This window comes from Hermetia illucens, chromosome 3, assembly GCF_905115235.1.
Source record: "Hermetia illucens chromosome 3, iHerIll2.2.curated.20191125, whole genome shotgun sequence".
Classification (NCBI taxonomy): domain Eukaryota; kingdom Metazoa; phylum Arthropoda; class Insecta; order Diptera; family Stratiomyidae; genus Hermetia; species Hermetia illucens.
Window position 1 is genome coordinate 11,828,997 of NC_051851.1, and position 15,221 is coordinate 11,844,217.

The 15,221-nt window shown below is 43.2% G+C and overlaps 3 protein-coding genes across 5 annotated transcripts in view; 1 reads left to right on the forward strand and 2 right to left on the reverse strand.

Moving 5' to 3' along the window:
• LOC119650616 overlaps positions 1-15,221 on the reverse strand; it is a 403,920-nt gene that overhangs the window by 361,966 nt on the left and 26,733 nt on the right.
• Positions 1-15,221, forward strand: part of LOC119650613 (proline-rich extensin-like protein EPR1) — a 183,555-nt gene that overhangs the window by 161,495 nt on the left and 6,839 nt on the right. The window contains exons 2-7 of one of the 3 annotated variants that reach the window (XM_038053494.1): positions 11,586-11,794; positions 11,903-12,265; positions 12,338-12,555; positions 12,713-13,033; positions 13,100-14,631; positions 14,698-14,909. In XM_038053494.1, the coding sequence (XP_037909422.1) occupies positions 11,586-11,794; positions 11,903-12,265; positions 12,338-12,555; positions 12,713-13,033; positions 13,100-14,631; positions 14,698-14,909 (2,855 nt within the window). The remainder of the gene's footprint in view (positions 1-11,585; positions 11,795-11,902; positions 12,266-12,337; positions 12,556-12,712; positions 13,034-13,099; positions 14,632-14,697; positions 14,910-15,221) is intronic. The other 2 variants (XM_038053495.1, XM_038053496.1) reach the window with 2 other exon arrangements.
• On the reverse strand, positions 755-2,953 carry LOC119650614 (testis-specific serine/threonine-protein kinase 3). The gene has a single exon (XM_038053497.1). The coding sequence runs from the start codon at positions 2,387-2,389 to the stop codon at positions 1,439-1,441; it is 951 nt and encodes a 316-aa protein (XP_037909425.1). The 5' UTR covers positions 2,390-2,953; the 3' UTR covers positions 755-1,438.

Below are 15,221 nucleotides of genomic sequence, written 5' to 3' on the forward strand. Positions count from 1 at the left end.
AAAAGTTACTGGTGTCAAAATTGGGGCGAGGAAAACATTACACACAAAGGTTTTGTGTCATTCGTATATTAAAACATTTGAGTGGATTCCATTGAGTAGGTTTTGAAAACGAGTCCGGGAAGGAAATGTCCATTTTCCAGCCGTCAACATGTCAGAATTGAGACATGCTTTAAAAAGTACTAATCGAGGCCTTTCATTTGATACCCCACACTACACAACGACTATATTCGTTGGAAAAAAATGTACACCCCCTCCTTTTGCATGTATGGAGGCCCCTCCTTAAATTCTACGTAGAATGATCTAACTGATCGTATGTGTGGCTGAGTTTCAAATCTTGAAAATCAAATAGTGGAAGTAAATTTTAATAAGAATAAAAAATAAAGATTTTTCTACTACAGGAAATTTTAGGACCCGAAATAAAAATGCCAAAATAAAAGAAATTCTCCAAGCCAATCCTCCCGCGACGTCTCAAGCAGTCAGCCCAAGGCATGAATCATTACAAACACCATTTTCAATGACAGTAGATGTTGCGGGCGGCCAAAATGAACGTCGGAGTTAACTATGATCAACGACAAACGCAGAACTATCCTAAAACGCTCTTAGGGCTAAAAGGGCAAACCAACCATTGAGCAACTGTAAAGACACCATTGGCATCTGCTAGATGAGGTTTAAGTCCTTTCTAACCCTATACCCGAGAACTGACCCTTACAGTGATCCCCGAAAAATCATTTCCAGTCACTTAATGAAATGAATATTTCAAAATAACTCTTCTTTTATCAATACTGAAAAAATGACACTTATAATAGACACAATATAATTTCATGATACAATTCAGGAAAAAAAAAGATTCAAAAAAATAAAGTATGATTAAACTAGAAATCAAAAGCAGAAATAATAATTTTTTTTTCGATTAATTTACTTTTGATCAATTCATCTGAATGATTAGATTGGACTTGCGTGAGTTTGAATTTGTTTGTTAGAATGTTCGTAGCTTCATCATTCTCTCAAAACATATAATGGACAATATTCGTCAATGGAAAAGTTTCAAGTTTGGTGTATTAATCCTTGTGTTTGCGTTGCTTATTCGTTAATTCGTTTGGGCCGTTTTGCCTTCATGCTGGTCTCTCGTAAAGAATGGGCGTTTCATCTACAGTTGTGGAAAAGTTGTGTTTGGTCAAGATGAGATGGAGAATCCACAATTTCGCTATTGCTCAACCTTTCGCCATCCCTTCCACAATGTCCTTGTTTCTAGCTCGAAAAATATTTCGATTGGTGTTGAGGCTTTTGCTGTTTATTTGGAGGATCTAAAGGCAAGTGGTAAGCTTCTTTTCCAGTGGTCGATTAAAGGTCTGGTCTGTCGTCCACCGTTCCAGTAATTTTCACTACGCCCCCCCTCCCGAGGGTTTTCTTCTGCACCTTGTTTTTTCATTGGATAAAATTAAACTTCTTTCGCATTTTCCGAGATACTACTAAGTTCTTCGTCACGAGTAACACTCGGTGGCATTTCTTCATCGTCCTCCTTGCGCAGCCATCTACTATTCAGGACTAATTCTAGGGTCCAGCGCATATGCGACTCAGGCTGAAGCAGGACATTAACCATGGCCTTTGCATTGGCCGATATTCGTTCAGCAACCTTCTGGCGAAATATAAACCTCTTATTTTGCTGATCCTCCAGCAGCTTGTGGAGATTGGAATCGTCGAATGGCATTTTAGCGTTCAACATAATAAACAAAATTATACCCAATGACCACACATCGGCCAGCTTCGGGTCGTATGGAGTCCCCTTGACCACTTCCGGTGCTGCGTACGCTGCTGATCCACAATAGGTCTGAGACATGACCTTGTTGCCATCGCTATCCGAGCAGTAGCGTGCGAAGCCGAAATCGGCCAATTTGATGTTCATACGCTTGCTCAGCAGGATATTTTCACACTTGAGGTCACGATGAGATATCTCCTTCGAGTGGAGATAGCGCAAGGCTCTCACCATCTGGGAAAACCAAACTTTCGCCTGTATCTCACTAATGGGGCCGTGGCTTTTAATATAATCCAGTAGATCGCCATTTTCTGCGTAGCGCATGAAAATGAATATCTTCGGACCTCTTTGCAAGATACTGTGGATCTGGATTATGTATGGGTGCTCAATCTTGGTAACAATGTCTAGTTCGCGGGGGAAAAACTTTTCTAAGAAATCGGGCGGAGCTTTACTCTTGTCAATTACCTTGCAGGCCAAACTGACACGCTTGTCATTCTCGTCCACATATTGAGCTGTTATCACGGTAGCATAGCTTCCTCGCCCAATCTTGCGCCCAATACTATATCCTCTCTGTGAGAGGGCCTCAATGTCGGAGCTGCGAGCATACAAGCCACGGCCATTATTTTGAGTTGGCATAATTTTGTTGGCCAAAACTACCTTCCTGGATTCGGTATATTTGGAAAGTATGGCCGCCGTTTTCAACTAAAGTCTAGCGACAGCTCTCATCGAGCTTCCAGCACACAACTTTTCCCTTCTGTACTTTGAAATCACAAACTTCTCTTCTTGTGCTCTCTTGGTTCTCTTCTAGGTCGATTTTCTTCCTTATCTTTTTTGGCGAATATTCAGAAAAGCTTCAATTTTTCCAATAACTCCGTTCTTCTTCTCTTCCTTCTTCCTCAAAAAAAAGGGTGGCAGATCAGCAACAACGATCACGACGACCACGACGAACGATTCTCAAAATCGTTAAGGTGTGTCGTTTTAAAACAGAAAAAAAAAGGAAAATTGTAACGAAAAATACACAACTTTAAATTTTTGGGAAATATTGCTGTTACTAATAATTTTTGCCGTGCATACTAATATATTCGTGTCGGGAACAACAATTCAAACTAAAATTGTCATACTGGCAATTTTTGTTTTCCCCGTTTATTATTCTCTATGTGGAAAAATGACATAGGCCTACTTTGGATTCGGATAGGTGCAATCAAACGGATACTTTTCTGAAGTTTCCTAGGGTCACCCGGAAAAAAACATCGAAATTTCCACAGTGGATATTGAGCAATTTATCGAATGACAGCCAGTGTGTTCCGTGATATGTGACAGGAAAAATGAGCAGAATCGAATGGGCAGGATCAGGTAGACCCTCCCGATTGCCGCAGACTCCGGCCGATGGAGTCTGCGTTTTTGAGCCGGCGACACACAAGCAGCTCAAACCCAATTCGACCTCGGCGCAAAAAAAAGAATACCCAATGGTGAAGATGACATTTCGAAGTTTCCGGAAAACCATCAACCGTGCGAGATGGTTTGGGATCTCGAAACTCCCTGGAAAAGCTACCTTGTACTGGCAGATAAAGTCTCACTCAAGAATGACAGGAGAATGAGCCTAGGCAGGAACAAAATTAAAAAGTATTTAGGATGTCAAAAAGACTTGACTTGACTTGAGAGTGAAGAAAGTAATCTTTGACAGAGCTGAAAACGATAAAAGTTTTGTGCAGAGTTCCAAAGTCAAAGCGATCCTCTTAAAAGCCTTCATACCGCCAAACTTCGTATACCGATTCGGAACTAAAAAAAGATTCCCACTCGTTTTCACGGGGAACAGATCCTTGGGGATGCTCTCTCGGAGCGAGAGAGCGACTGACCAGGGTCTCACGTCTGAAAAAATCGAAAAAAAAAAAAATCTCTCTGATAGAGATGTTTCCCCCACTGAACTCAATAGACTAATAAATTTCTTAGATATCGGACAAAATGCCCTCCTAGCAGTAGATCTGAATGCCCACGCTGAAATCACTGGGAACTCCATCAACTCCCGTCAAGGTCACTCCATCGAGGAAATTGTTCGCAGCTCAAACTTCCGCCTCCTAAACAATTGAAAGCATACCTTCTTCAAATTCCCAATTGGACCGGACCCTGGCACCTCTAGGACACTATAGAGGAAGAGATCTCAAAAAACCACCATCAGCGAATCCTCATCCAAATCAGAGTCTTCAAAATCGGACACTCTTACCTCCATAATAGGCCTTCCCCCATCACCTTCCCCACTAACTAGACCCGCGCGATAAGGGAAACCAAGAAGGCTTCGTGGCATAAATGTCTCCGTTTCCTGAACTTCGGGGAAAATCATCACGACGTCAATTTCGACGTTTTCCCTTTGGCATATATATCCCCTTGTGTCACTCAACCTCTCTACACCGATGAGTTTTATGATGTCCTTTTCAAGCACAGAAAGTGGTGTGCCCCTGGCACTGATAGAATATACAATTGCTGAATCTTTTGGCGCGAGAAGTTCTTTTTGCGTCGCTGAATGAGATCTGGCTCAACCAGATTTCTCCAGAGGACTGGTTTGAGGTCAAACTGGTTCCAATTCAAAGAAAAAGGAAAGACTCAGAGCCATTTAAACAACTTCAGACCCTATTCCGCTCCTAAATGGCGAAAGCCTGACTCAAGCAGTGCCTCTAGTGCTACCACATTCTCCTCAACAACTGCTTCGCCTATCGGAGGCACAGGCCTAGACACTTCTTAGCTTCTTCTACATCTCCATCAAGAAGTGTCAAAAGGCATGTCCTTGACTTATCCACTGAAATTAATAAAGGCTTATGAGAGGGTGAATTTGTATCTCATGAAGATCCCCTCCGATGTTACCCATTACGATTAACAATGGCCTGCCCCAAGGTTGTTTCGAATCCACTGTTCTTCAACATCTACACATCCGTCCTCTATGAGAAGTGCTCCAATAAAGTGAAGATCTTGCAGTTTGCGGCTGATTTCCTCATCGAAGACTCCAGTGAGGAAGCCGAAGACATCCTCCGCTAGCAGGCATGTCCGTTCACTAACCAATGTAGCAAACTCAAACTGCCCGTTAATTTTGAAAAATCCTACACCACCGCCTTCTCGTAGGCCCACAGAGATCTATTTGAACTAATCAATCATGAACAGCGTCCTCCTTGAACACAAAAAATCCATTACCTTCTTGGAAAGAACGAGCTCAGCTTCACTACCAGCAAAGGACCATGTTGACTCCATGATTCAACAAAATCTAAAAAGGGGGAAAATTGCTCAATTTCGTGACGGTAACAAGCTGTTGTCTTCGTCTGAGAGAGGCGCTCAAACTTCCTGTATATAGAGGGATGATAAGAGCCGTCCTGGACTATGTCTCCTCAACAATCTTTATGGCCAAATCGCCCGAAAAGAAGATAAAATCCCTCATGGCCGCTTGCCTAAGACGATGTCTTGATTTCACTAGACCCACTTCAACACATGTCGTTAACGTGTCTCCGCCCTCCTTCAGAAAAACCCTGTTCGCGGCGAGAGAAATTCGGAATGCCACAGTCTTCAATCCTGCTCTCTAATCTCTCATCAGAGGCAACGACCTAACCTGCAACGTATTAGGAACAGTTTTCAAAAATTCTAAACAATCATAGAAAACACTGTTGCTGATAAAACCTCTATACTCCCAAAACTTTTAGGGAGGAAATCACATACGACAGGACCGACCTTGCTTCCCGCTGTGAGGAGGAAGTCCATAAATGGGAAACTAGGTTTTCTAGTTTTGGCAACCGGTACTTCGGTTGACCCCCTGAATTCCGAATGCGCGGTTTATTTAAAGTTCGAATAACACTGTTCCGTGTTCAGGACACTCACCGTTTCTGCGCTTTTGACCGAGCTCCTCGCTCCCTGGCAAGCCATAAAGCTATGAAGTGACGCAAAAGTCGACAAAATTACCATCATCAAGAATTTCCTTGAAGGCATTAAAGCCCTCATCAGCAAAGCCCCCGCCAACTACCTGGTCGCACGGGCACATGATGAAATGAGGAAAGTTCGGCTTAAAGAGGTCCTTATCCTGTGGAGTTCTGGGCATAGCGATAATTCTTATAATAAAAACACAAATAAGGCTGCCAAACGAGCCAGGATGGCTGGCCTCCTTGATTTAATAGGAAGGGCGAGTCAATGTAGACCTTGTACAACCGACAAACGATTGGAATCTCTAAGGTCCGCTGGGTAAAGGAATTCGCCTGGGAAGCGAAGTTTGATGCCAGAAAACATCTGAGCCGGATAGGCTTTTTTAAGGCTGCTCAATATCCGAAAAGAATTGACGGCGCAGGGCCATGGGGCATGCTGGTTGCACTTGAGCACTGCTTTGATGTTTATTGGAAAGGATGGATCATGCCATTTAGCTAAAGACGATACAGTATCGTAAGGATACGGTTGTCACCGAGGGGCTTGACCAGCTCGATGTAAAGCACAAACCGGCATCCTGATCAGATACAAAAGTAAGACGCAGATCCACTCTAAATGCAAGGCATAGAAGATGGTCGAAATAGGTTTATCTCTGTCTGTCTCTGATTTAGGTGCCATTAGAAATAGCTGAGCTTCTTAGCCTTTTTGGCATCACCTAGAAGGGATGGAGTTTCATTAGTGAAACCAGATACGACGAAAAACACGCCCTCACAGGACCCTCACCGGGAGAGTAACTTAAGCAGTTTGCACACCACGACTTTTTAGAAGTATGCCTGGACCATTCCCTACCCCAATGTATGCGTCCACTGTAAACTCCCCTTAAGGCAATCCAAATAAAGAAGCTATGAACAAACCGAGAAACCAGGAATCCGGTCGGTTACTACCGGCTCCAAACCATTAAGACGATAGCGCACACCATGATAACCGTGTCCATATTGTGCAGGCATCCATTTAGTGATCGACTGTGATTGTGCAGGGACTCTAGACAAATGATTCCCAAGATGGGTTTTTGTTCAACCGCGTTCAAGAAGAGTCTCATTAGCCCTGCCCTAGAAGCGATTTTCGCGATACTGGCCTAAAAAAAAACTTCAGTGAGCTCGACCTTGTAGACGCTTTCCTCCAGCTCAATCTCGAGGACAAGGTGAAATAGTAAGTGGTACGGAATTAAACAAATTAGTGCCGCTCTGTATAGCCCTCAGTCAAAAGGTCAAGTGGTCTTTGACTTGCTGAAGATGGGACTCAAGAAAGCGGAAGGAAATACCAACCAGAGACTTTCCGAATTCTTTCGATACCACCGCAGCACACGACCATATACGTCCAACGTGAATTGTAGACTCGTTTCGACCACAGACTTTTAAGCATGTCAAAGAATCCACAAATAGAGGATGATCTCAATTCAACGCTGGATGAAAAGTCTAGTATTAACTCCATCGATCAACTGAGAGCTAGGCGTGAACACCTGCAACGGTCATCCGACAATGTGGCGAAATACCTTATCAAGTTCGTTGATACCCCGACAGGGCGGATGATGCGGGCTCGCGATGCGAAAGTTACTTCAAGATGCAACTTTGGCGGTTAGCCTATATAACACCACATCCCCCTCGACTTTTACAACATACCAAAGTATTCCAGGACTATGCCCAACCCCGGGTCATGCATTTACACTAGACTCCTCTTAAGCCGCTAGAGTTATCCATCCAATTCCTTTAAAAAGTTTCGTTGGATTGAAAAGTGTACTCCAAGCTCCTGTCGCTTATCCTGTCCAACGACTAGTTGCTGAACCGTCCTACAGATCTAAGGACCACCTACAAAACTACAAAGTTGCCTTAACTCTGAAGTTTGACTTTTAGTTTTCGATGCAAACCCTTCAATGGAGCTCCAAGTTTGGAGTCAAGTTTTTACCATGACGTAGATTTTGTGTTCATTACGCCACTCAAACCAATGGCCAAATATACTTCGTGTTACACGGAGATACCTCCAGACTGATGTGTAGCAAATCAAAATAAGCACAGCATTTTCCAGTCCAACTCCTGGAAGTTCTCTTTTAGCTGACTTGGTAGTGACTCCCTTCTGTCTCCTCGATATGTCAGTACCTCATTGTTCAGGCCACGCGATGGTGAACGTTAACTGGAATATCTGTACTGCAGCGCCTAGATCTGCGACAATTCTATTAGGACGATATTTAGGGGTTATAAGGTTTCAATTGTGACAGGGCAAAGCTGATATGGTTGTCCCCACTATGAGAGGTTAGCAGATACATCGAAGCTTACAAGAAGGGATGGACCAAGTTCTGGAGCGAATCGAAAACTGTCTTGGATAGGCTAGATGGACCATCTCAGTTTTCGATCAGATAAGGTATCTCTGACTTGACTGCTACTCCCTTGTCCACCCCTCCACATGCTCAAAGGTTGGCTGATGCCGAGGCCGAGATACGACCTCGTCCAATCCTTCCAAGACTACTAGACTAGGGAACGATAGCCGAACAATAACCCTGAAAAACGGCTTCTAAAAAGCCTTAGGACCGCTTGATGCCAGCTAAAATCGCGACCTCCTTGCAGTCGTAGCGCTGTAGTGTTTGTTTCTTTCCGAGAGCTTTCTAGAAAGAATCTCAGTAGGCACCAGAGAAATAGAGACTCCATTGGCATTTGGCTTAGGGAATGAACAAATGTGGAAAGAAACTTCTATTCTAGGTTAAACAATTTTATTTTCCCAGATATAAGGTGGTCACACCACATCCGAAATGAGGATATCCGCGATCGTAATGGGGTTGCACCGATCGTGGAAAAATTGCGAGAGAGACATCTTCGATGGTATGGTCACGCAATTCACGCTACCGAGAATTCACTTACCAAGATTTGCCAGAATATCAAAGTCAATGGTAAACGATCAAAAGGCAGGCCGAAATAACGATGATTGTCTGGACGAGGATCATATGAGGCTTTGGCACTGCAAGTCTTGAAATTGTTTCTTGGTAGCCTCGAGGTGAGGACTCAAGAGGCTGCGTAACCGTTCGAAAGTAGAAGAATTTATTAAATCTCGTGGTGCACTGGCAGCCAGACTGCTGTGCTGCATAGGAAGCAGGTTTCCTTTACTACAGCATAGCCGAGTAGTGATATCCGAGTTTTCCCGGAGATTGGACGATTTGCGAGTTGATGAAGAAACTGCATACGAATAGTTTCCACGTTGGCCAGACCCAGGCAAGAAGTCTGCACAGATGATAGCTGATTGGTCACCTGGGACAATGAACTGCCAGGAGTACGGACCTCACCGGCTTAAGTTAAGGGTCATGAGACGTGCTGCCTCTTGATCAGAACACTGATATCGGTGCAGATTGACTGCCTGATCAGTAAAATAAGCTAGGCAATGCTGGGGTATAAGTGTAGCCTGAATTTTGACCTTAATGGACTGCTATCATCAGCTAACTAGCGGAAACAGAGCTCAAACTGTTGGCAGAAGAGGGAGCTATTCAATAAAAAGGAGAATATGATCTATTGATACATTGCAGGCAAAAGTAAATGGCCAGAATACAAGGGAAACCTCAAAACAAATCTCGGATAAAGTTAATTCAATAATTGAACTACATTCACTGTAAGACGGATGCACAGCGAAGGCATTTGAGTAAAACACGGAACGTTGGAGACCTATATACTCTTACAGGATCTTTCACAAAAGTATTGAGACAAAAAGTTGATAGCAAAGCGTTAACGTATTGTGGTTTTAACTAGAAAATTTGGTATATGGTTGTGACTAACAACTGTCTTTAGAGAGGATCCTGTTTTCCAGGAAGTAGATGCACGAAAATTGGGCGAACATATTTAACTCCGCCAATCGGAGCCGAACAAAAGCCGCTTTTGGATGAAATAGGTGTTCCTGGAAACTTCGTTAGTTTGGTCGCAAATTACCTCTTGCAGAAACCTTTCTGAAGAGGACGGATGAGGACCTCAGATAGGGCTCTCCACAGAGGTGAAAGAATAAGACTCCGTATTGGACCCTTTGCTATCTATCCGCGCTTTTCGTCCCAAAAGAGGTAACGAATATTGAGTTTGCAGATGATTTGGCCCTTGTCATAGCGAGGTACCCAGACGATGTGGAGTTCTAAGCAACGCAGAAGTGATAGTGGTAAGACTTTAATTAGGAAGGATTGGACTAACCCTGGCTAGTGAAAAGCGGACTAGATCATGAACCTTAGGAAGAATAAATCGTTGTCAAAATGGAATTCGGGGGGAAAAGTCGAGTCGCATAATCATTGACAACATAGACGAGACGAAACCTCGAAAGGTGACGGAAATTTGAGGACGCAAGAGTTTATTCTTCTTGAGAATGGTTCGAGCGAGGCCACGGACGGGCAAACTATCACATCATTCTTCCTCACAGGAGAGAGTGGTTATCACCAGAATCTGTCCCGTTTTAGAATAGATGATTACATCATAAAAAAAGTTTCAAAGCATGTGATGTTTTACTGCATGAGATTTGTGGGCGAAAAAAGTCTGAACGAACCATTAAAGACAAAGCCACGCCCAGAGAACTTATTTGGAGAAATTCTCAAGTGGAAGGAGTTGACTTACAGCTGCCTTCACATTCGTAAAGATTCAGAACAAGCTGCTGAAGAGGACAGAGAGAAAAAAGCTGAAAGAGCTGGAAGCATATGGGTCTAAAAGCAAATCAATAGCTAAATGGTGGTCCCATGGAGGCATCCGCCCTAGCTGCGAACTTCACGAACCTAAACTGAAGCGGATGTGTTCCTCTAAGGCTCCTTTCTGAAGTTTCTGATCTCCATTGATAGTAAAAACTGAACATTAAGTTCGGAAAGTGTCCACAATGATGTGACCAGAGCCGGATTTTGACGTCAAGCATTCCACTGTTAACTTTGACCTAAAGGATGAACTCAAAAGGGTTCACGGAGCCGAATTGACGAATTTAAACTCATTTCGGCTCACGAGAATAGTTAACAAATGGCCCGAGCAAGCTAGATTTACATTTTCATTGTCCCTTCGGAAGGGAGCATGAAAATCCCAGTAGAGCGTCTAATGAATTACTGCACCCTGAACTGCAACATGGTAAAAATGGGGATAAGGAGAAGACGAGTCTGTATCCCATTCATACCTTAGACATCAAACTAAGGTGCTAGGCAGAACGAAATTGTGTAAAATCTCGAGCTATCAAGAAACATAGTCAAAGGAACTGTCAAAATCATTTTACCGATGTCTTCAAGAAGTGCCTACTCCGCGCTTTTGACAGGTAATTGCCAATACTGAGGTAGGGATTGAGATAACTGACTACCCTTGTGATAACCACCACAAATCAATGAGAACTATTCGGCTGGAACATGGGAGTTCTGTATTCCTTGGACTGGGCGTCGTTGGCCTAAAAAACGGTAGAAGATGCGTGCCTCAACGCAAACCAGCAACACAATAAACCACACTCAATAGAAAGGCTACGGAGCCAACTGTGCATTACATAGTATTTGGCTCCTTTTCAAAAAATATACAAAAACAGCAAATGTTGGTCGATATCCTGAACCACTGAAATCCATTCGTCATTTTCGAGTTGAAAAAGCTGCTATAGACCCCCGGAATCATTCATATCTGCCACAGCTGCAATAACTGCGAATGGCATAGCACCCATCACTAAAAATATGAGAAGCGTGCCTGCAACTAGGTGACTTGGTGATCAATTCTCTGGCTAGGCTCGTCTTAACACTTCATTCGATCTGAAATGACCAAAGTGTCATTCCAGATGATAATGGGTCAGGCATGGATGACCTCAAAACTGCGTAATCCTAATGCAATCACAATAAATCCTGTACTGAGAAGTGCCCAAAACACATTTCAACGAAACTTAAGCTGTATCAACTTAACATGTTTTATTTTTTTCCTTGCAGGTATCCATGTCGCCCTTGCGATTATGGTTTCACCAGACGTAGGACAACGAAATCATTCTGTTGAACTTCAATCGGAAGTACCAATTACACAGCAAAACGAACCAATTTTAACAGAGAAATCTGAGAGAATTCGACGTCTTATTCCCTACATGACATTCTACGTACCTCCAAACTTCCCTGTGGCAGAATTTTACAACCTAAATCCCATTGTAAGTATACCCTTTCACCTGACACAGAGTCACATTCTCAGAAACTCATCTATCATTTTCATTTCTGCACTTTTTAATCATGCATACGCATCACCTAACATACATTAGCAACAACAAAGATTGGCAGCAGCACTGCATTCAGGTGGTGGTGTCGGTCCGCCTTTAGCACCACAAGGTTACCAGGATCCACAACCAGCCCAAGTGACACGATTGCAACCATACATGTCGCAGCTCGGTGCAAATGGAAACATCGGTGGTCTTACAAAACCTCGACCGGCCGTCTCTTATAATCTTAAGCTCCCTAGCTCACGACCGAACTACCAAATAATCGCTTATAACACTCATCATCAAACTTCACCACAAACTGTCAAATTACATCGTGAAAGCCATGGTAATGCCAATCTCAATACGCATTATCAGCAAGACATCGAACATATTCCACCACCATTATCATTTAAGAACTCAAACATGGTAAAGCATTGAGAGAAAAATGTGAAAAAAATCAAATTTTGACTTTGAATATTTCATTGAATCTTCGCTTAGAACATACCATACCAGCTGTACCAACAGAGCTCGGCACCTAAGCAAGTCATAAACCCATTCAATAATGAAAATAAGCTACCGGGATCATTCACACCAATCATATATACTGGTCCTGAACAGGTTTTCAAAGGACCAACATCCGAAGAAGCACCAACACAAAAGGATCAAGGACCATTGGAGCCGCAAAGCAAGGCCGAAGTTCCAACCTCAACGATTAGGTAACTGGTTCAAACCTTAGGTTCGTTCTGACGTACTTACTTTCGTGAGGAAGCAAGAGCGAAGTTAGGTTTAAGAAGAAGAAATCGGTTTAGTGATTCTTCACTTGACAACCCAAGAACTCAATTTTGACGCTTACATTCAATTTAACATTTGTAGACCAATATATTATGGAGAGGGAACTCAAAAACCTGTTGTCCCACTAACTGAAGAACTAACACCACAGCAAAGATACGTAGCCTACCTGCAACAACAAATTCAGTATCAAAATCAGCGTCTTAAACAGCAATACCAACAGCCAAGTTATATTGGACCAATCAGCACCACTGCGTTGCCACCAGTTGACAACCACCTCGCCGAGAAAGTCATCTCAACAACTCCGAGCCCAGCGGGATACACGCAAATAACGACTCCTATCAGCAACAATGAAGAAGTTTATACCAAAATACCAGAGCAACTGAGTCGTATACAAGGAAACAAGTAATACATTTTTTTCACATTCCAACCTTTTCAGCAGTTTGTTGAGAACAGACCAAACTTTTTCAGGCCACACTACCTGGAATACTTGCAGCAGAATCCTCAACAGATTATCAACCTTCCCAATTTGATTCCTTCAAATCAACCTTACAACGCTTACAACCCACTTGTATACTACACTACTCCTAATCCAGGGTACACTTCGTCAATAAATCCCATATACAGACTTCCTGAAATCGAACCTTTATATGACGAAGTGCCAGCTTTCAAAATTCCTGTGAAGAAACCGCCTCCGCTAGTGCGTCAACATCTAACTGAGACCACTCACAACTTTGCACCTGTTCTAACCACATATCACCCACAAAATAATCAAGTAACGACGCCCAAGCCTAGATATAACTCCTTTACTGCTCCTTCACGAACAGAAAAAAGGAAACACGCTCATCGACGCCGTCCAACCCCAACTGTTGTCTCAATTGAAGCTGGCGATGTAAACACGATTCACTCTGAAGAGCCACGACCACATGTCAGACCAGTTTTGGTAGAAAGACCAGAACAAAATTTTATTCCGCAACACGAACAGCCTATTTATGCCCCAGCGGTAAGGCCAGAACCAATCGTCGAGCCAGTTGCCAAGTCCCCTCCACCACCACAAATTATATTACCTGAACCTGAAGTTGTGAGGATACCAAGGCCAAAACCACGCCCTCAACAACGTCCTGTTATTCTGAAACTAAGGCCACAACCAAACCCTGAACCACAATATCGACCAGATCCAAGGCCGAATTTATCATATGCTCCTCAGAGTGGAAGTAGACCGACTTTCGTTCTGAAGCAGCAACAACAACCACAGTCATATGCGGAGTTGGAATACCAAACAGATAATTTTGAACCAATGCAACCAGAACCACAACCGAGCCCACAGTACGTTCTCCAACCCAAACACAGGCCAGAATCGAATGACCAACCAGACCACATTCATCTCACACAACGACCAATCTATCACTCAAGCACATCAGATATATCTAGTTCAGATTTGGAATCTGTTTCCAAACCAGAAATTAGGCCAGTTATAGTCGAATCAGCTTCCAAACCAAACATTAAACCAGTTTTCATCCCCAAACAACCACTCGATTCGACGCCTATATCGGAGCCCTCTGCCTCTGAAATCGAGCCTGAACCACGACCAGTAAAACCCATCAGACCAAGTTTAATTTATACCCCTCGCCCCACCCAGCCCGATCCTGTCTACATACCAGAGCCATCTGCATCTGCGGAAGAATCACTGGAATCAGAGAAACCCGACTCAGAACCTGAACCATCTCATCCAGTCTCTTCTTCACCAGCAACTCCAATTACTGAAGATAATGAAGACGATTTAGCGCAAAGCTCCTTAGCAGAAATTTTAAGGAAGTTACAGGACACCAATCAACTTCCAAAAACATTAACTCCTGACAACATCGACGATTCAATACGGACCTTGATCAAGATCTTAGATAATCTGAAACAAACTCAAAGTGTACTTCCGGATCCACCTCAACATCATGAAGAGGAAAAGGAGGAATACATTGAGCAAGAAATAATAGAAGAACCGAAGCCTGGTAAGTAATCAAAAAGGACTTTTGAATCCATTGTTTCTGGTAACCCATAATTTTTTACCTTTTCAGCAAAGAAGAAGAGGCCTGGTCCAGGCACTGGACGACCTGGTATTGACTATCCGATCTTGGCTGATATTCCCAAGACAAACTTCAACTGTAAGGAGCAAAGATACAAAGGATTTTTCGGTGATCCAGATACGGGCTGTCAAGTGTGGCATTATTGTGATTTGAATGGTGGCCAAGCTAGCTTCCTTTGCCCGAATGGAACGATTTTCAGTCAGGTAGTAGAAAGACATTACCACTAGGGTGGAAGGTTTATCTAATCGTAGAAAGATGACGAGGGAGGTTTTAACTCTATTTCCCTTAAGCATGAATACCAACAAATATTCGGAGGAAAACATCTCCTCCCCTTCCCTTAGCAATGAGCTTGACGAACACGCTTGTAAGGATTATCTGGTGAAATACAAGAGAGCCAGGAGCTCAGGCACGTACTGCAGACGTGGAAAAGCGTGCATGTAGTTTTCTTACCGATTTTAAACAACGCATATGCGGGCACTATTGGAGCTTTCCACATTCCGCTGACTGTTCTGAAG

Excerpts from the sequence above, each read along its gene's own strand:
- LOC119650614 (XM_038053497.1), bottom strand. The coding sequence starts at position 2,389 with ATGCCAACTCAAAATAATGGCCGTGGCTTGTATGCTCGCAGCTCCGAC.